Genomic DNA, 25,151 nt, shown 5'->3' on the forward strand with positions numbered 1-25,151 from the left:
TGGGGGCTGGGGGTCACATCCTGGTCTGGGGGCCGGGGGTGGCACGTCCCTGGGGTGCCCGGCCTTGGGGACCACGGTGCGGAGGGTCCCCTGCCAGTTCCCGGCATCTCCGCATGGATATTAGGAATGTTCCAGCCCCGAAATAGCCAAGGGAGTAACTCAACCCCACGCACGTCCCGGGGCCGTCACCGTGCCCAGGCGTGTCCCGGGGGGGGGCTGCACCCCACAGCTTCCTTTATGGAGCCCATAAATCCTGGGGTGCAGCTCCCCAGTTCCTGGAGCCATGGGGGACCGCGGAGAGGGGTCTGGGGACCCCCCCATTCCCAGCAATGAGGACCCAGCTGCCATCCCATAAACCTGCGAGGCCGGAGCAGCCATGGCTGGAGTGACCCCCCCATAGGGCTGCAGCCCCCCCAGACCCGCCCTGGCCCCACTTGCTGGCCTGGGAAACTTTCCGTCTTCTGGCACATTCCCATCTATGCGCGGGGGTGAGGAGCACCTTGGGGTGGGGATCACCCCTTGTTGTCCCCCCCTAATCCCCCCATTCCCATCCCGCACCCCCCCCGGTGCTGTCGGTGCGGTTGTGCTGAGACCGGGCGCGTTTGTCACACGTGTGACCCGCGGTGGATGTGAGGCCAAGGTGAACCCCCCCCCAGACCCCCCGGTTGCGGTTTGGTGCTGTGGGGGAAGAGCCTTCGCATCCCTGTTATTAACCCTTTCCTCCAGCTGCTGCCTCCCCCCCAGCCCCATTTGGGGGGTCCTGGGTGCCAACAGCCCCAGAACTCATCAGCGCATCCCCACCCCTTTCCCCTGCCTCAGTTTCCCTGCTCGGGGCAGTGTGGCATGGCTGTGGCTGTGCCAGAGCTGCCGGGGTTTCCACCCTGGTCCATATGGCCCCCAAAACCCCACCGGAGCCCCATGGCTGTGGCCACGGCTGTGGCCCAGCCGTCCCTCGGTGCTGGCACGCAGTGAGGGCGGTTTTGTTGCCGGCTGTGGCGGTGCAGAGCGGGGAGCAGACGGCGGTGCTGGTGGGGCTGACTCACAGCACTGGCCATGGGGGAGCCCGGCCAGGGAATTCCCAGGCTGACGGTGCCGGTGCCGGGGGGTCAGGGTGGGACCCCACAGTCCATCTGCACGGTGCTGGCAGCCGGCCCCATGGCGCCGGCCCCACCGCGGCGCAGCCTCGTCCTGCACTGGTGACCTGAGCCGTGCATGGTGTCAGGGACCCTTCCTTGTCCTCGCTGGCAAGGGTCGGAGCAGGGGGCTGCGTCCTGCCCCGTGCCGAGCCGTGCCAAGCGGTGGGTGGGAATGGCACGGCCGGCGCGCACCGGGGGATGCATCCGTGCCAGTGGCTGTGAGTCAGCGGGTGGGAGCCGTGGGGAGCGGCGGCCGTGGCCCCGCCATTCCCGCCGGGATGCATCGCGCCAGCCAGGCCCCGCCGCCATCGGAGCAGCGGGAACGGAGGGGGTGTGATTCTTTTACAGCCTGTTTCACAGCTTCCAGAAAAGGCTCGTTCTGGAAAACCTCGGCTTCCTGCCCGGCACAGCCGCCCGGCACGCTGCCGGCTCCACACCCCGCGCCGGGGCTCGCGGCACCACCACAGTGGGCAGCTCTGGGCACGGCTCCTTTGGGACGCATTGGCACAGCGGGATGTGCCCAGCCAGCCCGGGGTGTGTGTGTGCAGAGCTGGGGGTGCCGGTTCCCAGGTTCAGCCGTGCCCACGCGCCCCTGCCCCATCCCGGTCCCCGGCCGGCGTAGGAAGGAGCGAGCTGCCTGAAACCACATCCCGACACTCATCCCAGAGGCATCCCGGAGGGATTAGCTGGGGAGCGTGGGCCGGCTTAGAGAGCAAAGCATCGCTTCCTGCCCCGGCCGGGCGGCCGGCCAGCCCGGGCAGCTCCGCACCGCGCCGTGCCGAGCCGTGCCGGGCAGGGGCCGAGTGGCCATGGCCCCGCCAGCCCGTGCTGGCACACATGGATGTGGAGAGCAGGTTCAGGCGGTGAGGGGTGGCCGGGCCCCCCCCCCGCCCCAGCTCCCCCCCGGCCGCTGGCCACCGGCTCCCATGTTTCCACCATGACCTCACGGCTTGGCCGGGATGCGGAGCGGGATGGGGAGCGCAGGACGGGGCCTCCCCGGGGGGTGCCGGGGGCCCCCCAGGCTGCGGGTGAGGCCGCCAGGGGTCAGGGTGGGGGCTGCGCCCCTGCCCTGCGCTCCCCATGCCGGCCGGGTCCCCCCCACACGCCTGCACATGTGTGCACACGTGGGGCTTTGTCCCCTCTGCCGTGACCCAGCCCCGGAAGCTGCTGCCCCGGTCATGGGACGATGTTCCTGTGTCCCCATCCTTCCTGCCACCGGGGCACTGGCGTTGGGATGCCGGTGCTGGCAGTGGGATGGCCCAGCTCAACCTGGCACCGCGTAGCACGGCATGGCACAGCCAGGGCTCTGCTGAGGTCCTGGCACCGGTGTCCTGCAGCTGCTCAGAGCTGCCAATGGATGCTGAGCATGGGGAGCACACGCGTGTGCAGAGCCTCCCTTGTGCCAGCACATGTGTGTGCCGTGGGCGCGCACACAGGGTCAGGGCACCGGTGCCCCTTGTGCCTCACACGCTCTGGTGCACGAGGGACGTGAGGGGTGTGTGCGCACGAGGGTTTGCTCACGGATGGGACACGCGTGCACGTGCAGCGAGGGCTGTGCACAGCCGTGCAGCAGGCGTGTGCACACGCGTGTGCGTGCCCATGGGAGCGTGGCGGGGGGGGTGTGTGACCACGGGCAGCCCTCCCTGACTCTGTCCTCTCCCACCGCAGCCGGCAGCGGCCTGATGGGGAACGCTCCCGCCTCGTCCTTCATGGGGGGCTTCCTGAGCAGCAGCCTGGGCTCGGGGGGGCCCGGCCACCCCGGCGGCCCCGCCGCGTCCCCCCCGGAGCCGGCCTTCTGCGGGCCCCACTCTGGCACCTCCCAGATCTGGTTCTCGCACTCCCATGAAGGTGAGTGGAGCCGCACCCCGGGGTGGGGGGGGCACAGTGTCCCAGCAGGGAGTCCCCACGCTCACCCTGCTCCGCCGCTGAGGCCGGGCCAGCTCGTGTCACTGGTGATGAGCAAGGGCTGCGCTCCCCTCCCGCATGGGGGTCCCCGTGCAGAACACTGGGGGTACCCCATAAGGGCAGCCCTGGTTACACACACACCCCCCCCCGGGGTGGGGACTCCGTTGTCCCGGTGCTGCCCCACGGCCACACCAGTGTCCCCCTCCCCACCTGAGCGTCCGGAGCGAGCCCCGATGGAGTTAAGGAGCGGGACGTGATGCTGGCGCTGGGCCCTGGCAGCCGGCCCGGCTGGTAGTTTGACCGGCTGCCAGCTGGCTCCCGGCGAGCCGGGGGGGTGCGCGGGGGGGTCCGGGCAGCGCGCGCGGCTCCGGCAGCGGCCGCCGGTGATGGACAGCCCGAGCGCGGCCGGGAACCGGCCTGCAGCCGCGCCGGGTGCTGCAGGACGTGAGCTGCTGACAGGGGCTGGGGGGGGGCTCAGCCCTGCGGTGAGGGGGGGATCCCTGGGATGGAGATCACAGGCTCCAGGAGATCCTTTCTGGCCGTGGTGCTGTGCGTGGTGATGCCATGGGGGCCGTGTGCGTGCCCTGACCGCTGCCCTCACCCCCAGCCCCAGGGTACCCCCGCTTCTCCGGGAGCCTGGCCTCCACCTTCCTGCCCATGAGCCATTTGGACCACCACGGCAACAGCAACGTCCTCTACGGCCAGCACCGCTTCTACGAGAGCCAGAAAGGCAGGTACCGGGGGCCCAGCGCGGTGCATGGGGCAGCCGCAACCTCTGGGGCTGGCTGGGGGGCTCCCCCCATGGGCGAACACGTCCCCGGTGCGGCAGGGGCCGGCGCAGAGGCCACCGTGCGGGGCTGGGGAGCGCAGTGGTGGTGCCGGGTCCCCGGGGAGCCGCGGGGCCGGCGGGCGCAGGGTGCTGGGCACCCGTCCCAGCGCCGCTCCGGCTTTTCACAATATTGTGGCGGGTGTTTAATAGGGAACATTGTTTGGGTGGGAAACGGAGCTAATGAGGCCGTGCCTTCCCCCGTGCTCCTCCCCGTGGCAGCGGGGAGCCGGCGCTGGCACGGCCGCGGGGGCACGGGCGCTGCTCGGTGAGGGGCTCACCCCGTGCCATCCCCTCCAGATAACTTCTACCTGCGCAACCTGCCCGCACAGCCCGCCCTGCTGCCCACCGGCCACGGCTTCCCCGGCATCGCCCGCGCTGCCCCCGGGCCCCCCGCCGGCTCCTGCAGCCGGGAGCGGGACGCCGGAGCCCTGCCCAAGACCCCCAAGGACTATGACCGCTTCCTGGCGGGCAAGGACAAGGTGGCCAAGGGGGACCCCAAGGAGCGGCCGCCCGAGGAGGACCCCAAGGAGCAGCGGCACAAGGCGGTGCTGTCGGTGCCGCCGGACGGGCACTGCAAAGAGGGGCTGCCCGCGCGGGGGGCTGGCGACGGCCGCCCCAAGCACCTCGCGTCCTGCCTGCTGGGTGCCAAGGGGCTGGAGGGCGATGCCGGCCGCGCGGTGCTGCCCAGCTGTGCCGGCAGCGCCATGCCCCGCGCCGGCCGCTGCAGCGCCAAGGAGCCGTGCCGGGGCGAGCGGGAGCCGGGCACCGCCGAGGTGCCGCAGCCCTACGGGGAGTGCGTGGAGCGGCGGCAGATGCTGCACCACGCCGTGTCCTACGCGGTGCCCACGGCCCCGGCCGCGCTCGGCCCCGCCGCCGGCTCCTTCCCGTGCCTGCAGCTCCACGCCGGTGCCGAGGTGCTGTGCCCGCTGCCGGAGCCGGCGGGGCGGGAGCTGAAGCTGAGCGGGGCCACGCTGGTGCCCTCGGTGGGGCACCTCACGGACAAGAGCCGCTCCTTCCAGGTCTCGGCGGAAGCCGGCGGGATGGAGCGTGCCGAGGGCAAGGAGCGGCACGGGGAGGTGGGGACCGAGCCCGCGGCTGCTTACGGCGGCCCCTTCCACCACCCGCTGAAGGCGGAGGGGCCGGCGGAGCGGAGGATGGAGTGGGGGGGTCCTGGCGCCCGGCTGAAGGGGCTGGAGTACCTGGGAGGGGGCGCCGCTGAGGGGCCCCCCTTCGGCGGCCGGGGAGCACCCAAGGGTGCTCTGGAGAAGGGCTACTTCGAGGTGCCGCCGGCACCCGACTGCTCCCGCGCCGCCCGCCCCGACCCGCTGGGCGTCCGCGTCGGCCCCTCCTGCTGCACTTTAGAGAAGGGCCCCCCCAAAGACCCCGGCCCCGTGCCGGCACCCCAGAAGGTGGCGCGGATCCGGCACCAGCAGCACCCCGAGGCCGAGGCGGCCGCCGGCGGCCCCGAGGGCAAGCGCAAGCCCCTGGAGCTGAGCGCCCTGGGCTATGGGGGCCCCCCGCTGCCCCCCTGGGGCGTGCAGGGCCAGGGGCCCTCCCTGAGCGTGGCGGAGGAGCGGAAGGGGCCGTACCTGGACCCCTTCGGCACGAGTCTGCAGCAGGCTGCGTTGATGACTCAGGGGCCGGTGCTGGGCCAGGAGGTGCCGACGGCTCCGGACGAGGTCTCGGCCATGAAGAACCTGCTGAAATACAGCAACCAGGCGCTGCTGGGGGGGCAGAAGGGCCCCCCCTTCGTGGGGCTGGCGGGCGTCAAGGGCAGCTGCGCCCACCAGGACGCCAAATTCCCTCCGGGGAAGGGGCAGCCGGAGCTGGAGCGTCCCGACTGTGCCCGCGGCCGGGAGCACGACGCGCTGGCCCCCGGCGAGGGCGAGGTGCGGCAGCCGCCCGTGGGCATCGCCGTGGCCGTGGCGCGGCAGAAGGACACCCTGGGGCGGCCGGAGCCCTCCTATGGCGGCGGCGGCGGCGGCGCCGGGCGGCAGGGTCGGGCGGCCGCTGGCATCAAAGGTAGGACCCGGGTCAGGGGCACGGGGATGGTGATGGGCTTGGCCGTGCCGCGCTGATGCCATCGTCCTGTCCCGGCGCAGCGGGCACCGCGCGGCCCATGCACCTCATCGACCTGGAGGCAGAGGAGGAGCGGGGCCGGCTCTGCGAGGAGCGCCTGGGGCTGCCGGCGCGGGAGCTGCTCCTCCAGTAAGTGCCATAGGGGAGGGATATGGGAACCCCATTGCGGGGGGTGCCCCATGGTGCACGGTGCCGCCACCCGCCCTGTTCCCGCTCTTCCCGCAGGGACAACAAGGAGCTGGTGGAGTTCGCCCGGATGCACCCGTCGGGGGGGTGTCCCGGGGAGCTGACCCCACACCTGATGATCGCTGGGGGGTCCTCACTGCCAGCGGGGCAGCTCGGGGGGGACCCTGCTGCCCATGCGCACCCTGCACACACGCACTGGCTGCCCCGCACCCGCAGCCCCTCCATCTGGATGGGGGGCCACTCCTATGGTCAGTGCTGGTGGCAAACGGAGGGGAGCGGGGCTGGGTGGGTGCTGACCCCCGCCGGTGCTCACGGCTCCTCCATGGCCCCGCAGGCATCGGGCACCCCGCGCTGCACCAGAACCTGCCACCCGCCTTCCCCGCCTCCATGCCCAGCACCATGCAGCCCGTGTTCCCCCTGTCCCAGGACCCCCCTGCACAGCTCGTCATCCTGCCCACCGAGCCCCCCGCCCATGGCACCCCACACACGCTGGGTGAGGCTGGCACCGGGCACCCCTACCTTGTGCTGGGGGTTACTGCTACGGGGGTTGTAATAGGGCTGGGGAGAAGGTGGAGTCCCCAGAGGTGCTTTTGGGGCAGCAGGGTGGGAAATGGGTCCCTGTGGGTTCTTTTTGGGGGGGGAAGGATTGGGATATGGGTCCTTTGGGTGCTTTTGGGTGTGCTAAGGTGGAAGATGGGGTCCCCATGGGTGCTGCTGGTCATGCAGGGGTGGGAGATGGGTCCCTGTGGGTGATGCTGGCGATGCACAGCTGGGCGAAGGGGGACACGGCTGGGGTCTGCGGGGTGACCCTGATGCTGGTCCCCGGTTGACCCCCTTCCCCACCGGCAGCCGACGTGATGGACCAGGCATCGCTGTGGCCCCCGATGTACCCGGGCCGGGGCCCCAGTGCCCACCTGCAGCACACGGGGCAGCTGCCCGTGTACCCGCGCTCGCAGTTCCTGCGCCAGCAGGAGCTCTACGCCCTGCAGCAGCAGCAGCGCGCGGCGCAGGCCCTCGAGATCCAGCGCCAGGCGCACGGACAGGTACCCGCAGCGGCTGTGGGGCTGGAGGGGGGCTGGGATACGGGGTGGGGATGTGGGAGATGCTGCTGTGAGAGATGTGGGGCAGGGATGGGGATGCTGCGGCCAGGCAGTGGGGCAGGGGATGTGGGCTGTGTGGTGCTGGGCAGGGCTCAGGGATGCAGGGATGCGGGGCAGGGCTGGTGGTGGGTCCGGCGTGTGCTGACCTCGGTGTCTCCCGCAGCGGAAGCCGGAGGAGCAGCCCCTGGAGCTGGAGGACGGGGGTCCCGAGAAGCCCCTCAAGCCCTCCCACAAAGCAGTTGCCTTAAACCCCCCGGCCAAGGGCCTGTCTTCGGCGGCGCCCGGGCCCCCCAAGCTGTCCCCTTGCTGCCACTCCCCGGCCCTGCGGCACCCGGCCAAGTGCCCCGTGACCCTGCCCACGGCCCCCTGCACTTTACCCGTCTGCCCCGCCGCCAGCTCCGCCGTGGCCCCGCGCTCCCCGGCCGACAGCCCCCTGCCCGTCCAGAGCAAGGGCAGCGACGGCGAGGACAAGCGCGGAGAGGGGCAACCGCCCCGCGACTACCCCAAGTCCCTGGAGCCAGGTAGGACCGCGGCAGCGATGAGGAGGAGGGTGGGCGATGGAGCCCCGTTGAGGGGCTCCCCCCTGAGCATCACCCGCTTCCCGCAGACCTGCCCCCCGGATACAGCTACCCCGCGGCCGCCATGGGCTTCTCGGAGGCGCACTCTGCCGAGCCGGCCGATCCCGACACGATGCACGCCGGGTCCCCGCCGGCAGAGCCCGAGCAGTCCCGGACCTTCAGCCCCGCTGCGGAGGCGCTGCGGGAGCCGGGACCCCCGCGGGAGCCGCCGGCCGGGGGGGCCATGGCCGAGGGTCCCGGGGCTCTGCTGCACCGGCACCACCTCCTGCTGGCACCGGGACCCCTCTGCGGGGAGCGGGCCCCGGCGGCGCCGGCGGGCACCGAGGAGCGGGCCCCGGTTCCCTTCGGGGCGCGCCGGGAGGCAGCGCAGGGAGCACCGGAGCAGAGCCTGCCCGAGCAGCAGCGCCCGGCGCCTGCGGCCGCAGCCTCCCCATTGCCCCCCGCTGCCGAGGAGGAAGAGGAGGAGGATGAAGAGGAGGAGGGTGGCAGCGATGGCTCCGAGCCCGAGGACAGCTGCGATGAGGAGGATGGGGACAGCCCCGGCGGGAGGCAGGGCTGCCCGGGCGGGCTGGAGGCGCTGATCGCCGCTGGCATCGACCTGGGGGAGTTGCCGGCGCTGGGATCACCCGCGGAGCCCCCCCCGGCGCCCCCATCGCCCGCCCCTTGCGCATCAGGGATCCCCGGCATCGCCCTGCTCAGCGAGCTCGCAGACCTGGAGCTGCGCCGGCGCCGCTGCGACCTGGCGCTGGAAGGTGAGTGGTGGCCGGTGCCCCCCTCCCTGGGACTTCCACCTCTAGCACCCCTGTCCTGCAGTTGCACGGCCTTGGTCCCCCTGCCTGCTGCATGCAGGGCACAGGATTGTGCTGTGCGTGTGCAGTGGAGGGGCTGTGCAGCGTTGGCAAGCACACGGCTGCTCTTGCACAAGCAGGGCTGTGCAGGTCTGTGTTGTGCACTGATAGAGTGTCTGAACGCATATTTGGCTGCATGGACATGAAGGGGCTGCATGTGTGCAGTGCCCATGCGGTTACATGCATGCAGAGCGGTTCCTATGTGGTTACGTGCATGCAGAGCGGTGCCCATGCAGTTACATGCATGCAGAGCGGTGCCCATGCGGTTACATGCATGCAGAGTGGTTTTTATGTGGTTACATGTGTGCAGAGCAGTGCCCATGCGGTTACACGCGTGCAGAGCGGTGCCCATGCAGTTACATGCGTGCAGAGCGGTGCCCATGCAGTTACATGCGTGCAGAGCAGTTCCTATGCGGTTACATGCGTGCAGAACAGTGCCCATGCAGTTACATGCATGCAGAGCGGTGCCCATGCGGTTACACGCGTGCAGAGCGGTTCCTATGCGGTTCCATGCATGCAGAGCGGTGCCCATGCGGTTACATGTGTGCAGAGCTGTGCCCATGTGGTTCCATGCGTGCAGAGTGATGCCCGTGAGGTTCCATGCGTGCAGAATGGTGCCCGTGCGGTTCCATGCGTGCAGAGTGATGCCCATGCGGTTACATGCGTGCAGAGCGGTGCCCGTGCAGTTACATGCGTGCAGAGCGGTGCCCATGTGGTTACATGCGTGCAGAGCGGTGCCCATGCGGTTCCATGCGTGCAGAGCGGTGCCCGTGCGGTTCCATGCGTGCAGAGTGGTGCCCGTGCGGTTCCATGCGTGCAGAGCGGTGCCCATGCGGTTCCATGCGTGCAGAGCTGTGCCCACGCGGTTCCATGCGTGCAGAGTGGTGCCCATGCAGTTACATGCATGCAGAGCTGTGCCCTGTCCAAGCCCTGCTCGCAGCTCGGGGCTCGGCTCCAGCGCTGGCTCCAGGCAGGCGCTGGGATTCCCTCCCGGCTCGGCTTCCCCAGGGAATCCCGGGGGCCCCGGCAGGGAAGGCCGCCTCGGTCCTGGCGCATCCCCAGCGCTGCCGCGGGCGGGTGTTGGCGGGGCCCCGTGCGCTCGGTGCCGCACAGGGCCGGGGGTGGCCGTGGGGCCCCGCTCCCCGTCGCGCATGGGGCCGGATGGGTGCGTCACCGCGTCCCTCCCAGCCCCGGCCTTGGCTCTGCTCCGCGATGAGTTCATCGCTGGCCACTGCCACGCACCCGGCCCCCCCCCATGGCTGCTGTGCCGCGCATGCAGCACCAGCTGTGTGCCGAATGTGACCCCGGTGCCACCCCCTGCATGACCCCAGTGCCACCCCCTGCATGTCTCCAGTGCCATCCCCTGCATGTCTCCAGTGCCATCCCCTGTATGACCCCAGTGCCACCCCTGTGCTCAGTGCCATCCCCTGTATGACCCTAGTACTACTCCCTGTATGACCCCAGTGCCACCCCATGCATGTCTCCAGTGCCACCCCTGTGCTCAGTGCCATCCCCTGTATGACCCTAGTACTACTCCCTGTATGACCTCAGTGCCACCCCATGCATGTCTCCAGTGCCACCCCTGTGCTCAGTGCCATCCCCTGCATGATCCTAGTACTACTCCCTGTATGACCTCAGTGCCACCCCATGCATGTCTCCAGTGCCACCCCTGTGCTCAGTGCCATCCCCTGTATGACCCCAGTAGTATTCCCTGCATGACCCCAGTGCCACCCTGGGGCACCCCATAGCACCCCCTGCCCCATAGACACCCCTTCTCATCCTGGTAGTGGTCCCACTGCCACCATGGCATGCATGGGTTGCACAGGAGCTCGTGTGGGGCAGTGTATGGAGCCTGGGGCACATCCTGCACCTGCCCCACTGACCTCCCGTGCCCACAGGGGAGGACGAGGACCTGCTGGCCTTCAACCTGCAGAACCTGGCCACGGTGGCGGCCGCCTGGTCGCTGGTGGAGGCAGCCGCAAGCCGGGAGGGCAGCCCCCCGGCGCTGAGCCCCCTGCCCGCCTCGCCGCCGCCCCGCGCCCGCATCCCCCGCCGCAAGTACACGTGGACGCCCAAAGCCAAGGCCGTGAGTGTCTGTGGATGCGGGGTGAGCTGCGCCCGGCCTGCGCCCCGCGGCTGGCTGCGAGCCGCCCACCCCGTCCGTCACCCCCAGGTCTGCCCGCTGAAGGCGGCCATCGAGCAGCTCAACACGCAGGAGGTGGAGGTGCGGATGCGGCTGGCGGAGCTCCAGCGCCGCTACAAGGAGAAGCAGCGGGAGCTGGTGAAGCTGCAGAGGCGCCATGACCACGAGTACGTCCCGGTCCCCGTCCCCGTGCCCGGGCAGGGGTGGTGGTGGGGGGAGGCATCCCCGGGAAGCCCAAGTGCCGACCACCGGTGCGATGAGTTTGGGCCCGTGCTCAGCCGGGCTCTGCGCAGGGGCTGCGGCTGCCGCGTGGCTTCAGGCTGCCCTTGCTCTTGCCGCGGCTGCAGGCGTGATGAGAGCTCGCGGAGCCCCGCACGGCGCGGGCCGGGGCGGCCGAGGAAGCGCAAGCACTCCAGCGCGCTGGGCAGGGCCGAGAGCCGCAAGGTCAAGTGAGTGACCGGCACCGCGTGCCCCCGGGGATGGGCCAGCACCGCCCGGTGGGGATGGAGACGGGGGGGTCCGGCCGCCCCGTTGCCCCATCGCATCCCCCCCCCCGTCACCCCCATGGTGTGGGGCTCGGTTGGGTGGCAGCACCGTGTATCCCCCCCCCTGCTCCCCACCGCCGACCACGGGAGCAGCGTTGCATAAAAGCCTCTTTATCTGTGCCGTATAAAGCCATTGGTCACGCTGCAGCGGCGTTCATCGCTGCCGGCGCTTTATTATTACCCATTAGCCGCCCGGCGCAGCCGTTTCCCCACTCCCGGGCCCTGTATAATTGTCCTTCTCCACTACAAATTGCCTCTCCCGACAGGCCCATTTGCATAAATCCTCCGAGCGAGTCCAAACACGCTCGGAGCGCGCGTGTGCGCGCGGCCCCCGGCCCCCCCGGCCCTAATAACAGTTAAATCTGTGCTAAATGGGCCCTTCAATTAAGACGGAAGGGAAAGGGGAAGAAAAAAATTAATCTTGAGGTTTTATGTCACAAAACATTAGTGAGAGAGTGAAGGTTATGGGGGGGGGGGGAGAGGAAGGGGGGGAGCTGGTGGATCGTGGTGGATGGGGGGGTGCAGGATGCTGCTATGGGTGCAGGATGCAGATGAGGGGTGCAGGATGCACTCGGGGGTACCCGAGCTCTCCAGGGGCGCGGGATCTGTCTGCGGGGTGCAGCTCCAGCCAGGGATGCAGGATCCATACAGGAGGTGCAGGATCCATGTGGGGGATGCAGGACCCATTCGGGGGTACAGGGATCCCTCTGGGGGTCCCGCAGGCACCGTGCCCACGGCGCGCTCCCCCGCAGGGCAGTGAAGAGCAGCCTGTCCCTGCTGTGCGCCGAGCTGCGGGTGGACCCCGAGCCCAAAAAGAAGCGGAGCAAACTGTCCGAGGCCGCCTTCGGCAGCATCAAGGGCTCCCCGGTGAGTCCGGCCCCACCACCAGTGACCCCCATCCCGGTGCTCGGGGTGGGGGGGGTGTGTGCCAGCCCCATCCCAACCTCCCCGTGCCCCGCAGGAGAAGGTGCGGTGCAAGAAGAGCGGCTCGCAGGGCAAGCTGGCCTGCAAGGTGGCTCACAAGGTGTCGCAGCTGAAGCAGAAGGTGAAGAGCAAGGGGCTGCCCGCCGGCATCAGCCCCTTCCGCAGGAAAGACCCCAACCCCGGCGGCCGCATCCAGAAGAAGCTGTCGCGGCCCAAGAGCTCCAAAGCCACCAAGTACCAACCGCAGGACCCCGACCCCCGGCAGCCGGTGGCGTTCAAAGGTAAGGATGGCACCAGGATGGGGGTACCTGGGACGCATCCAGCTGCAAGCGTCTGGGGTCCAAGCAGCATCTCCCTGGGCACGGGGGGTGCTGCATCCCTGGGTGCACGGGGTCCCTCATTGCCGTCCCCTCCTCTTGCAGACGAGCACGACGAGGACACAGACAGCGAGGATGGTGACGACGAGCCAGGCTTGTCCCTGCCGCCCTCGGTGCCCATGGCCGTGCTCGGACCTTCCCCTTCTTCCGTGGTGAAGATGGAGGCCAACGAAAAGGCCAAGAAGAAGAAGGAAAGGCAGGGCCTGCTAGGTAACGGGATGCAGCGGAACGTGGGGAGCGGGGCCTGGGTGGGCAGCCATGGGGTACCCTGACCCCGGTGTCCCCCCCCCAGGGCCGTGCCGCCTCGGCAGCCCCGAGGGCGAGGTGAAGATCAAGCGGCGGCCGGTGAAGCCGGGCACGGGGAAGCTGGAGAAGGTGCCGGCGCGGCGGAAGGCGGGTGAGGAGGGCGGCAAGAAGAAGCTGAAGGCCAAGCCCAAGGAGAGCCTCCGGGCACCGGCCCCCAGCGGCTCCAGCGCCGCTGCCGCCGCCGGCAGCATCTTTGCCAGCGCTGACCCCCGGCACTATGGGGCGAGGGACGAGGGGGCTCGTTTGGCCAGCGAGAGGCTGAAGAAGGCCACGCGCAAGAGCAAGGTGCTGCAGTCGGCCCTGAGGGTGAGTGTGGGGGGTACCATGGGGTGCAGAGGGATGGGTGCTGAGGCTGGGGGGGGCACCAATGCATGGGCTGGGGTTGGGAGCACTGATGGGCCCCTTGTGGGTTTATGGGGTGCAGAGGGATGGGGAGCAGGGACTGGGGTGTGTGGGAGGCACTGTTGGGCACCAAAGGTCTCTATGGGGGCCCCATCGTCCCGCTCTGACCCCCCCCTTCCCCACAGCGGAAGAACGGGGCACTCTCACTGGCCCTCTCCCCCCGGAGCGCCAAGACCATCCTGAGCAAGGGCAAGAAGCTGGCCAAGGTGAAGAGCAAAGTGGCCACCAAGCAGGTGAGGGGCAGGAGCTGGACCCCCCTACCCCAACACGACTCCCCCCTTGCCCTGTACCCCCAAGCCCCCCCTGAGCTCGGTGTCCCGCAGTGCAAGGGCCGGGCGGTCAGCAAGCTGCTGGAGAGCTTCACCGTGGAGGACGACTTCGACTTCGATGACAACAGCAGCTTCTCGGAGGAGGAGGAGGATGCCGGGGGCTGCCTGGCCGGGGGGGCGCGGGGGGGCCGCTGCTCGCCCCTGCCCCACGCCTGCGCCATCCAGAAGGAGGACCTGCGGGACGGGCTGCACATCCTCATCCCCAAGGAGGACAGCCTGCTCTACGCCGGCAGCGTCCGCACCATCCAGCCCCCCGACATGTGAGTGGGGGGGAGCCTGCCGCGGGTGGGGGGGTGTCCCGGCACAGAGGGGGTGCGGGTGCTGAGCCCCTCTGTGTGCCCCCTCCCCAGCTACAGCATCATCATCGAGGGCGAGCGCGGCAACCGGCAGCGCATCTACTCGCAGGAGCAGCTGCTGCAGGAGGCGGTGAGCGGGGATGGGGGTCCCGGGGGGGGTACTGGGGGGGTCCCGTGCTCAGTGCCCCCCATGGAGCCCAACACCCGGTTCCCCGCAGGTCCTCGATGTGAGGCCGCAGTCGCGCCGCAGCCTCCCCCCGGGCACCCGCGTCTGCGCCTACTGGAGCCAGAAATCCCGGTGCCTGTACCCAGGGAACGTGGTGCGAGGTGAGGAGCGGGTGGATGCTGGGGGGGGGGGGGGCTGTCGGGGAGCAGGGCCCCATCCCACAGCCCCCCGTGCTCCAGGTTCATCCAGTGATGAGGAGGAGGACGACCCCGAGGCGGTGATGGTGGAGTTCGACGATGGGGACACGGGGCACATCGCGGTGTCCAACATCCGCCTGCTGCCCCCCGACTTCAAGATCCAGTGTGAGTGGGCTGGGGGCTGCGGGCCGGCGGGGGGGGATTATGGGCAGGGGGTGCAGTGGGGCTGGCTCTGACCCCCGGCTCTGCCCCCCAGGCACGGAGCCGTCCCCGGCACTGCTGGTGTCCAGCTCGTGCCGCAGGACGAAGCGGTCGTGCAGCAACGTGGCCGCCCCCAGCGAGCTCCCCCCCGGCCTCTGCCCCAGCCACGACGGCCCCGAGATCCCCAAAAGCTCGGGCAAGAAGGGGGCTGGCAAGGAGAAAAGTGGTAGGGGACGGGGGGGGGCTGCCACCATGGAGCCCCTTACCGGGGGCGGTGAGGGAGGCGGCACCGGCAGCGCGGTGTGAGGGGTGGCGGTGGGATGCAGGGAAGGATGCTGGGATGCAGGCATGGGCAAGAATAGGAGATGGGAGCAGGCAGGGAGAGGGGATGCAGGGAAGGACGGGGTGCAGGGGTTTGGGAGAGGGTTATGGCAGGATACTGGGATGCGGGGAAGGATGCTGAGAGGCAGGTTGAAGAGAAGGAAGCTGGAATGCAAGGAAAGATGCTGGCATGGGGGAGGATAGGAGGCAGCAATGCAGACAGAGAGGAGATGAAGGAAAAGACTGGGTGCATAGGATGGGCAGCTGAGTAGGACAGGATGCAGGGACGGATGTGGGGCTGGGATGGAGAAGAGAGTGGCGCAGGGCCCTGCGGTGATGGGGAATGGATGTAAGGCCACAGGGAAGAACATGCAGGGACATGGGACAGCCCTGTGCCCGTCCATCTGCTCTCCCTCACGTGCCCCAGCCCCTTCTGACCCCCATCTCCCCCCAGGCAAAGCCATGGAGGTGCTGTCGGGCAGCAAGGCGCCGGTGCTGGGGGACCCGTTCCTGTGCCGGCGCGGCGCGCCGCTGCTCAGCTGGTCGGCCGTGGCGCAGACGAAGAGGAAGGCGGCGAGCAAAGGCTCGGCCGTGCTGCAGAACCTCTTCCAGGTCAACGGCAGTGCCAAGAAGCTGCGTGCCAAGGAGGCCCTGTTCCCGGTGCACCACCACCACCACCTCGCGGCCCCCGTCTTCGGCAACGGCTTCGGCGCCGACTCCTTCAGCCGCATCGCCAGCTCTTACGCGTCCTTCGGCGCCGGCGCCGGGCTGGTGCTGCCGGCGGCACAGAAACTGCTGCGCTCCAAGAAAGCCGAGCGGCTGGAGGCGGAGATGGGCAAAAGCAGCCGGAGGAAGGGCGGCAGCGAGTACCTGGTGAAGCTGGACCACGAGGGGGTGACGTCCCCCAAGAACAAGACCTGCAAAGCGCTGCTGCTGGCGGACAAGGACTTCGGGGCCAAGCTGGAGCGGCCGCTCTCCAGCCACGGCTACGGCCACGCGGCGCTGGGCGCCAAGGATCGGAAGGGGCGCGCGCCCGTGCACCCGCTGCCCGTGGGGCTGGCGCTGCGGAAGTACTCGGGGCAGGCAGAGTTCGCCCTGAACTGCGACAGCGACTGCCACAGCTCCTACTCGGACATGGACGAGGACGAGGAGCCGGGCGGGCTGGGCGCCGAGGTGCCCTCGCGCTTCATGACGCGCCTCTCGGTGTCCTCCTCGTCCTCGGGCTCCTCCACCTCCTCCAGCTCCGGCTCCATCTCCACCTCCAGCCTCTGCTCCTCGGACAACGAGGATTCCTCTTACAGCTCCGAGGACGAGGACTCCACGCTGCTGCTCCAGACCTGCCTCTCGCACCCGGTGCCGGCGCTGCTGGCGCAGCCGGAGGCCCTGCGCTCCAAGGGCAGCGCGCCGCAGCGCTGCTTCCTCACCAAGGCCGCCGCCGCCGGCCCCAAGGCCAAGCTCAAGCGCAAGGAGGCCATCAGCTTCTCCAAAGCCAAAGAGTTCTCCCGGAGGCAGCGCCTGCCCTCGGTGGAAAACCGGCCAAAGATCTCCGCGTTCCTGCCCGCGCGCCAGCTCTGGAGGTGGTCGGGGAACCCCACGCAGGTAGGGATGGAGCCTGGTGCCAGGCACGGCGGGGATGCTCAGAGCTATGGGGCAGGGTACATGGAACACGGTGCATGGGGCACGGCGCCTGGATATGCAACACCAAGGACGTGCATGCGTGGGATGGGTGCGCTGGGCACGGTGCCGGGGTGCTCAGTGCAGGGTGCGGGCTGCACCAGCCGTGGCACTTGGGTGTCTGTGAGCGGATGGGTGCCCTGAGAGCATCCCACCCTGCTGGCCCTGGGTGCCTGTGGGCTGTCAGAGCGGGTACATGCGGGTTTGGGGGGGTCCATGCACCACCCCTGACCCCCTCCCCATTGCCCCCCCCACCCTCCCCAGCGGCGGGGGATGAAGGGCAAGGCGCGGAAGCTGTTCTACAAGGCCATCGTGCGGGGCAAGGAGACGCTGCGCATCGGGGACTGCGCCGTGTTCCTCTCGGCCGGGCGGCCCAACCTGCCCTACATCGGCCGCATCGAGAGCATGTGGGAGTCCTGGGGCAGCAACATGGTGGTGAAGGTCAAGTGGTTCTATCACCCCGAGGAGACCAAGCTGGGCAAGCGGCAGAGCGACGGCAAGGTGAGGGCTGCGCCGCGTCGGGATGGGCGGCCGGGCACGGGGGTACCGGGTGCGCAGGGATGGTGACACCGTGCTGCGGTGCCGTTGCAGAACGCCCTGTACCAGTCGTGCCACGAGGACGAGAACGACGTGCAGACCATCTCCCACAAGTGCCAAGTGGTGGGGCGGGAGCACTACGAGCAGATGACCCGAAGCAAGAAGTACCAGGACCGGCAGGACCTCTATTACCTGGCTGGCACCTACGACCCCACCACAGGCCGGTTGGTGACCGCCGATGGGGTGCCCATCCTCTGCTGACCCCCATGGACGATGGGCAGCCCCCCTCCCACCCCCCCCACCCCCTCCCCGGCACTTATGCAAAGCCTGGGGTGGCCACAGGGGGGATGTCATCGTCACAGGGGGGGCTCCCCTACAAGCCATACTTTCCCTAGTACCTCTGACTGTTTGCCAGCAGGTAAAGCAGAAATCAGGTGTGTTGTTCTATTTATTTTGCTTGTAAATATTGTATTTCTTCGGGGAAGTTTTATGGAAAAACAAAAGAAAAACGGACAAAACCGACAGCAACAGAAAAACAAAAAACTCCAACACAACAACAACAAAAAAAATCCCACAAAAAAATATGGAATTATTAATAATATGGGGTTTGGGGGGGGGTGATTCCGTTTCAGTGCACTGTATCCCCCAGCCTGGCTGGGACGAGGCCAGCGGGGCAGCGCTGATGGAGGGGGGGCTGTGGCGGCAGGACGGGGGGTGTGGATGGGTGGGGGGCCCCCCCCCCGGCCCCAGTGCAATAGCGGGGTGGCCGCGGTGCCGGGGGACGCTGGCTCGTCCCGCCGAGCCCTGCCCGCCGCTGCCCCGCGCTGTAAATGTGTACAGGGGGTTTTCCAGTGTAAACACTAATGAAAAACACACAAAATGGGGCAAAAAAAAAAAAAATAAAATCAATGTAAAAAAAAAAAGAAGAAAAAAAAAGGAAAAAAAAGAAAAAAAAAAGGGTTAAAACACAAAGGTTTTATGAGCAGCAAACTCTATGTAAAGGCCTTTTAGTATGGAACTTTTTTATTGATAACTTGGCTTATGAATAAATATATGAACCGTTGGTGGCTGGTGCTGGTTCTGCCTCCGTGTCCCTCCTGGGGTGGGCCCTGCATCCCCCCCCCCCCGGTACCCACAGCTCAGTGCAGGCAGGAGGTGGGCAGGGGGTGAGGGTGAAACCAGTGCTGGGGGTCCCGGTGAGGATGGAGGAGGAGACGGGAGGATGCAGGCAAGGGGGAAGGAAGGCAAGCAGAGATGCAGGCAGGGAGAGGGGAAGGGAGGAAGGGATGCAGGCATGAGGAGGGGGCTGCAGGAGCAGTGCGGGAAGGGAGGAAGGATGCAGGAGCCTGCAGGAAGCTGGGACGATGAGGGCAGGAGGCAGGCAGGAGGAGGAAGGGATGGTACAGGAGGGATGCAGGATGCAGAAGGATGCAGGTAGGGATGTAGGATGCAGGTAGGAGGGATGCGGGATGCAGAAGGATGCAGGTAGGGATGCAGAAGGATGCAGGTAGGGATGCGAGATGCAGAAGGATGCAGGTAGGAGGGATGCGGGATGCAGAAGGATGCAGAAGGATTCAGGTAGGAGGGATGCGGGATGCAGAAGGATGCAGGTAGGGATGCGGGATGCAGAAGGATGCAGGTAGGAGGGATGCAGGATGCAGAAGGATGCAGGATGCAGAAGGATGCAGGTAGGAGGGATGCGGGATGCAGAAGGATGCAGGTAGGGATGCGGGATGCAGAAGGATGCAGGTAGGGATGCGGGATGCAGAAGGATGCAAGTAGGAGGGATGCGGGATGCAGAAGGATGCAGGTAGGAGGGATGCGGGATGCAGAAGGATGCAGGTAGGAGGGATGCGGGATGCAGAAGGATGCAGGTAGGGATGCAGGATGCAGAAGGATGCAAGTAGGAGGGATGCGGCATGCAGAAGGATGCAGGTAGGGATGCAGGATGCAGAAGGATGCAAGTAGGAGGGATGTGGGATGCAGAAGGATGCAGGTAGGGATGCGGGATGCAGAAGGATGCAGGTAGGAGGGATGCGGGATGCAGAAGGATGCAGGTAGGAGGGATGCGGGATGCAGAAGGATGCAGGTGGGAGGGGCAGGGAGGTTCAAGGGGGCTCAATGGGGTGAGGAGGGTGCAGGCAGGAGGTGCAGGCAGCAGGAAAGGGGGGGCAGACGGCTCCTACCCCACGTGGGGACAGAAGGACAGGCAGAGCTCGCACACCATTGGCCTGTCCGCAACCAACCAGAGGGTGTCGGGATGCGGAGCCCGGCGCCCATTGGCTGGCGGGGAGCCCTTTTGTTCTCACCACCCGGGTGCCTTTAACCCTTTCCCTGCTGTGACCGCGGCAGCTCCGGGCGTGGGGCGGAGCGGCGGGGCCGGGCTGCCCCCTGGCGGCCACTGCGGGACACGGCGGCACCGAGCCACGGAGGGGACGGGAGAGAGGGGACAGGAAAGAGGGGTGGAGGGGAGAGAAGGATGGAGGGGACGGGAGAGAGGGAGGGATGGGAGAGGGGAGGGGAGAGAGGGATGAAGGGGATGGGAGAGAGGGGTGGAGGGATGGATGGAGTGGAGAGAGGGGAAGGGAGAGAGGGATGAAGGGAATGGGAAGGGGATGGGAGAGAGGGGCGGAGGGGACAGGAGAGAGGGATGAAGGGGAAGGGAGAGAGGGGATGGGAAAGAGGGACGAGAGGGGACGGGAGGGAAGAGAGGGAGGGGAGGGAGGGATGGGAGAGGGGAGGGGAGAGAAGGATGGAGGGGATGGGAGAGAGGGAACAGGAGAGGGGGTGGAGGGGACGGGAGAGAGGGATGAAGGGGATGGGAAGGGGATGGGAGAGAGGGGCGGAGGGGAGAGGTGAGAGGGGATGGGAGAGGGGAGGGGAGAGAGGGGTGGAGGGATGGATGGAGTGGAGAGGAGAGAGGGGCGGAGGGGACAGGAGAGAGGGATGAAGGGGATGGGAGAGAGGGGCGCAGAGGACAGACGGAGGAGGGCAAAGAGGGAGGGACAGATGGGCAGACAGACGGATGGATGGAGGGTGGACAGAGTGGTGCAGGGATAGCGGACGGACAGATGGAGGGCAGAAGGGATGCGCAGCTGGGCAGACAGATGAGTGAGGCCGGACAGATCAGTGCGGGACGGACAGATGGACGCAGGGAAGGCTGGACACGGATGGCAGGACAGGTGCAGGGGGGGCTGGACGGACAGATGGGTGCACAGCGGTCCGGATGGATGGGCAGACAGGCAGCTGGTGGGCACAGATGGCCCCATGAGCCTCATCCCGCCTTGGTCCCCCCGTGGGTCACCCCAGCCCACAGCATTGCGTGCCAACACCAGGGTGACAGCGACCAGCCCACAGTGCCACCGGCCTCGCTCCTCACCATCTCTGTGGGTGACCAGAGCAGTGCCGATCCCCTTCAGTGCCTGTTCCCACCGTCACCCAACGCGTAAGCACCAGAAGGGCATCACCCAAACCTGGCCCGGTGCTCCTGGAGCAAACCCCACCACTCTGAGGGACACCGCATGCTTCAGCCTCTGCCTGCTTCACAACAGTGGAGAGGAGAGCAGTTGGGGCTGGGAATATCTGGGCAGAGGGAAGGGAAGCCCGGCCTTCCATAGGGATCCAGCTCCAGCGCAGCTCCGGGGACTCAGCCCAGGATGGTGGGTAGGATACACACATCACAGAATTAGCAGGATTCCCTCTTTCCCCGAGCTGGAAACAGGCCCAGGCTTGGGGAAATGCCCTTTCCTGCAACCCCCCCCTAGTGCCACCTTCACCGGGAACACCAGGAACCACTCACAGCTCCAGCCCAACACCATGGGATTTCCACCCCACTGGAGGCAGACCACACAGCGGCACCAAACCAACTCCTACCTGACAAACAGCAGCCTCCAACAGGTCCCATCAGCCCTCTCTGGCCTAACCCCCCATATTCTGAGCCCCAGAAAGGGCGGTGCAGAGGTGGGGTGGAGTTTACTGCAGCTGGTTTATTTCCGTACACGATGAGGTGGTTTGTGGGCATTACAATTTCTCAACTTCCCCGATGACTCGGTTACAAATTTTGGTTTCCTACCGTCATGTGTGAGAACAATTAAGGCAACGTACAAAAATCTGACATAAATTAAAACGATGCGGAAAATTTACAGGTGTAAATGCAAAGTTTCAGCAACTCAAGTTGAGGAACCTCAGCCCCGTGATGTGGGGTGGGATGCGGGTGGGGAAGGAGGAGGAGGAGGAGGATGAAGGCTGGTTCGTAAGGCTCGGATGCGATATGTTTTCCCAACCTTGCTAGAACGGCAGCGACAGAGGTGAATTCCCGATGGACTCCTACCAGCCTCTACAGGGAATCTGGAATATCCACACACTGGATGCATGGCAGCTCTGCCCCCCAATACCCTGTACGCAGCGGGGCGGCGCGGTGGGCCGATGGGTACAGGGTATTATTGGCTGACTCGAGTAACAAGGGTCAAGTCAAGCGAGAGCTCGACCATCCAGTGCCGGCTGCGGTGTCCGAGGGCGGGTGCTGTTGCGGAAGGCTTATTCCAGTTGTAGGAGGCTGGCATGAGGTGTGTGGGCTTTGCCTGGGCACACAGACACGAGTGCCACCCGCGCGGCACCGCCGCAGTCCCATTAGAAGCATTTACGGTGGACGATGGAGGGGCCGGACTCGTCGTACTCCTGCTTGCTGATCCACATCTGCTGGAAGGTGGAGAGCGAGGCCAGGATGGAGCCGCCGATCCACACCGAGTACTTGCGCTCCGGAGGGGCGATGATCTGCAGGAGGAGAGCAGCGGTCAGGGTGGAGTGGCCTTCCTCTCCCTGCGAGGACCAGGCCAGCCCACCACAGAGCATCCCTTACCTTGATCTTCATCGTGCTGGGCGCCAGGGCTGTGATCTCCTTCTGCATCCTGTCGGCGATGCCGGGGTACATGGTGGTGCCACCAGACAGCACCGTGTTGGCATACAGGTCCTTTCGGATGTCAACGTCGCACTTCATGATGGAGTTGAATGTGGTCTCGTGGATGCCGCAGGACTCCATGCCTGGGGAAGGAGAGTTGCAAGCTCATTAGCACCCATGCTGCGCCTCGCTCTGGCAACGCTAGCCCCACGTGACCCACACCTACCCAGGAAGGAAGGCTGGAAAAGGGCTTCGGGACACCGGAACCTCTCGTTGCCAATGGTGATGACCTGGCCGTCAGGCAGCTCATAGCTCTTCTCCAAGGAGGAGGAGGAGGCAGCGGTGGCCATCTCCTGCTCGAAGTCCAGCGCGACGTAGCAGAGCTTCTCCTTGATGTCACGGACAATTTCCCTTTCGGCTGTGGTGGTGAAGCTGTAGCCCCTCTCTGTCAGGATCTTCATGAGGTAGTCTGTCAGGTCACGGCCGGCCAAGTCCAGACGCAGGATGGCGTGGGGCAGAGCATAACCCTCGTAGATGGGGACGGTGTGGGTGACACCATCTCCAGAGTCCATAACAATACCAGTGGTACGACCAGAGGCATAGAGGGACAGCACAGCCTGGATGGCCACGTACATGGCTGGGGTGTTGAAGGTCTCAAACATGATCTGGGAAGGGAAAGGATAAAGAAGCCAGTGAGCACCAAGTAACGACACGGTGGCCACTCAACCTCCCCCGTTAGAACACGCATGCTGACATGCACAAAATTAAGCTAAAACCACGGTGTGTGAAGGGAAAACGCAAAGACCGCAGGCAGAAAACACAAAACGAAAGAAACCTGAGGCGTCAAGGAAGAAATGCCACGAGTACAGAGCCCTGAAAACGGCGGGAGAGAAAACAAAAAGAACCAAACTCAGGGTTGAGATGTAACAAAAGGAGGGTCGGGAACAAAGATGAGAGCCGGGGCGGGGAGCGGAGGGCAGGGAGCCGGTACCTGCGTCATCTTCTCTCTGTTGGCCTTGGGGTTGAGGGGAGCCTCGGTGAGCAGCACGGGGTGCTCCTCGGGGGCCACGCGCAGCTCGTTGTAGAAGGTGTGGTGCCAGATCTTCTCCATGTCATCCCAGTTGGTGACGATGCCGTGCTCGATGGGGTACTTCAGCGTGAGGATCCCTCTCTTGCTCTGGGCCTCGTCCCCCACGTAGCTGTCCTTCTGCCCCATGCCCACCATGACGCCCTGGGGAAACCAAGGGTGAGTCAGCACCCGCCCAGCGCCAGCACCGCCCCGGCCCTCCCTCCCCTCCGCTCCCCTCCCCGCCTACCTGGTGCCGGGGGCGCCCGACGATGGACGGGAACACGGCGCGGGGGGCGTCGTCCCCGGCGAACCCGGCCTTGCACATGCCGGAGCCGTTGTCGATGACGAGGGCGGCGATCTCCTCTTCCATGGCGGGCGCTCTGCGGCGGCAGAACCCGGTCAGCGACCCCGCAAGCGGGAGAGGCCCGGCCCCGACCCCCCCCCCCCCCCCCCCCCGACTGCTGTTTGAATCGCCCGCGCCCTGACGTCACCCGCCGCCGCCACCAATCGCGTCCCACCCCACACCGGCCCGTTCAAGCGGGCGAGACCATTCCATTGCGGTGCGGGGGGGGATACACGGGACGCGACCCGGGCACAACCAACCCCGGGGGGGGGACGGGACCGAACCCGCCGGCCCCGGTGGGTGCAGGGGAAGGGGCTGCGGTGCTGGGGCGAGCCCCGGTGCGGCGGGGCCGGTGCGGTACCTGTGCGGGGGAAGCTGCTCTCGGCGCTGCGCAGACGCTGCCGCGGGTTCCGCTGCCGCCGGCTGAGTGAGACCGCCCGGCTCCCAGCCCCACGCTTTTATACTCAGAGGGCGGCGGCTCCGCCCACCCGGCCGAGAACATCGCCATATATGGAGATCTTTCAGAAACAAGCCTTCTCATTGGCTGCTACGGACAAGGCCACGTGGGGCGGCTGCCGGGCTGCCCCCGCCCCGCGCACCCCGGAACCTGCATGGGTTTCTTATGGGGGGGGGGGGGGGGGGCGGCGGCGACCCCCGGCCCCGGTGGGGGCCCCCCCCCCTTCCCCCCCCAGGGCAGGGCCCGGGTCCATCCGGTACCACCGGGTCCAGCCCCGCGCCCCGGAGGTGGCACCGGCAGTGCCCCCCCCCCCCCGACACCCGGTGCCCCCTGGGCAGCACGTGCAGCGCCGCGGGCAGCACGTGTACCCCACCGACGGCACCCATGGCACCCACCGACAGCACCCCTGGCACCCATAGCACCCACCGACGGCACGCATGGCACCCATGGCACCCACCGACAGCACCCATGGCACCCATAGCACCCACTGACGGCACCCATGGCACCCACCGACAGCACCCCTGGCACCCATAGCACCCACCGACGGCACCCATGGCACCCATAGCACCCACTGACGGCACCCATGGCACCCACCGACAGCACCCATGGCACCCATGGCACTCACTGACGGCATCCATGGCACCCACCGATGGCACCCATGGCACCCATAGCACCCACTGACGGCACCCATGGCACCCACCGACGGCATCCATGGCACCCACCGACGGCATTCATATCACCCACCGACTGCACCCATGGCACCCATAGCACCCACTGACAGCACCCATAGCACCCACTGATGGCACCCATAGCACCCAGCGACGGCACCCATGGCACCCATAGCACCCACTGATGGCACCCATGGCACCCATAGCACAGGGAGTCCCTGAGCCCTGCACACCTCCAGCAGCACTGCACCTCCATCGCACCCGCACCGGTCCCATCCTGGCATCAGCATCCCGCAGCCATAAGCACCCCCTACCCATCGCGCCTGTAGACGGGCTGTGATGCTGGAGCGACACCCAGCACCCTGCAGGTAGCACCCTGCACCCTATAGACAGCAATCCGCACCCCATAGCAGTGCCCTGCACCCCGGCAGTGCCACAGCACCACACAGCCAGCACCAGGCACCCCAAAAGCCCTCATCCTCAGCTCCAGCACTGCCATGCACCCAGTGATAGCACTGGCACCCCACAACTGCTGCTGTGCACCCCATGGGTGGCACCCTGGCCATGGCCAACACCAGAGCCTGGCAGTCTGGGCCCCTCCTCATGTCTGAGGTCTCCGGCTTCATCCTGGGGTACCC

General features: G+C 67.2%; 2 protein-coding genes across 2 annotated transcripts; one reads left to right on the forward strand and one right to left on the reverse strand.

The window, feature by feature from the left end:
- The first annotated feature begins 2,659 nt into the window (after positions 1-2,659).
- Positions 2,660-17,408, forward strand: BAHCC1 (BAH domain and coiled-coil containing 1). The gene is made up of 25 exons (XM_061455203.1): positions 2,660-2,984; positions 3,649-3,771; positions 4,168-5,892; positions 5,973-6,078; positions 6,175-6,383; positions 6,470-6,628; positions 6,985-7,178; positions 7,399-7,756; positions 7,843-8,565; positions 10,560-10,747; positions 10,835-10,971; positions 11,152-11,253; positions 12,102-12,216; positions 12,311-12,554; positions 12,696-12,860; positions 12,943-13,262; positions 13,484-13,591; positions 13,682-13,947; positions 14,038-14,113; positions 14,202-14,310; positions 14,389-14,511; positions 14,603-14,773; positions 15,323-16,467; positions 16,807-17,043; positions 17,134-17,408. The coding sequence occupies exons 1-25, from the start codon at positions 2,660-2,662 to the stop codon at positions 17,338-17,340; spliced, it is 7,635 nt and encodes a 2,544-aa protein (XP_061311187.1). The 3' UTR covers positions 17,341-17,408.
- Positions 17,409-21,045: 3,637 nt separating this feature from the next.
- Positions 21,046-23,900, reverse strand: ACTG1 (actin gamma 1). Its single transcript, XM_061455208.1, has 6 exons — positions 23,750-23,900; positions 23,293-23,425; positions 22,968-23,207; positions 22,203-22,641; positions 21,938-22,119; positions 21,046-21,852 (listed from the first exon to the last, which is right to left on the reverse strand). Exons 2-6 carry the CDS (start codon positions 23,413-23,415, stop codon positions 21,709-21,711), a joined length of 1,128 nt encoding a protein of 375 aa, XP_061311192.1. The 5' UTR covers positions 23,416-23,425; positions 23,750-23,900; the 3' UTR covers positions 21,046-21,708.
- Positions 23,901-25,151: the final 1,251 nt, after the last annotated feature.

The sequence above is a fragment of the Pezoporus flaviventris genome, unplaced genomic scaffold (assembly GCF_033815535.1).
Source record: "Pezoporus flaviventris isolate CSIRO_AGI_PZ_B2104156 unplaced genomic scaffold, CSIRO_AGI_Pfla_v1 ptg000020l, whole genome shotgun sequence".
Taxonomy (NCBI): domain Eukaryota; kingdom Metazoa; phylum Chordata; class Aves; order Psittaciformes; family Psittacidae; genus Pezoporus; species Pezoporus flaviventris.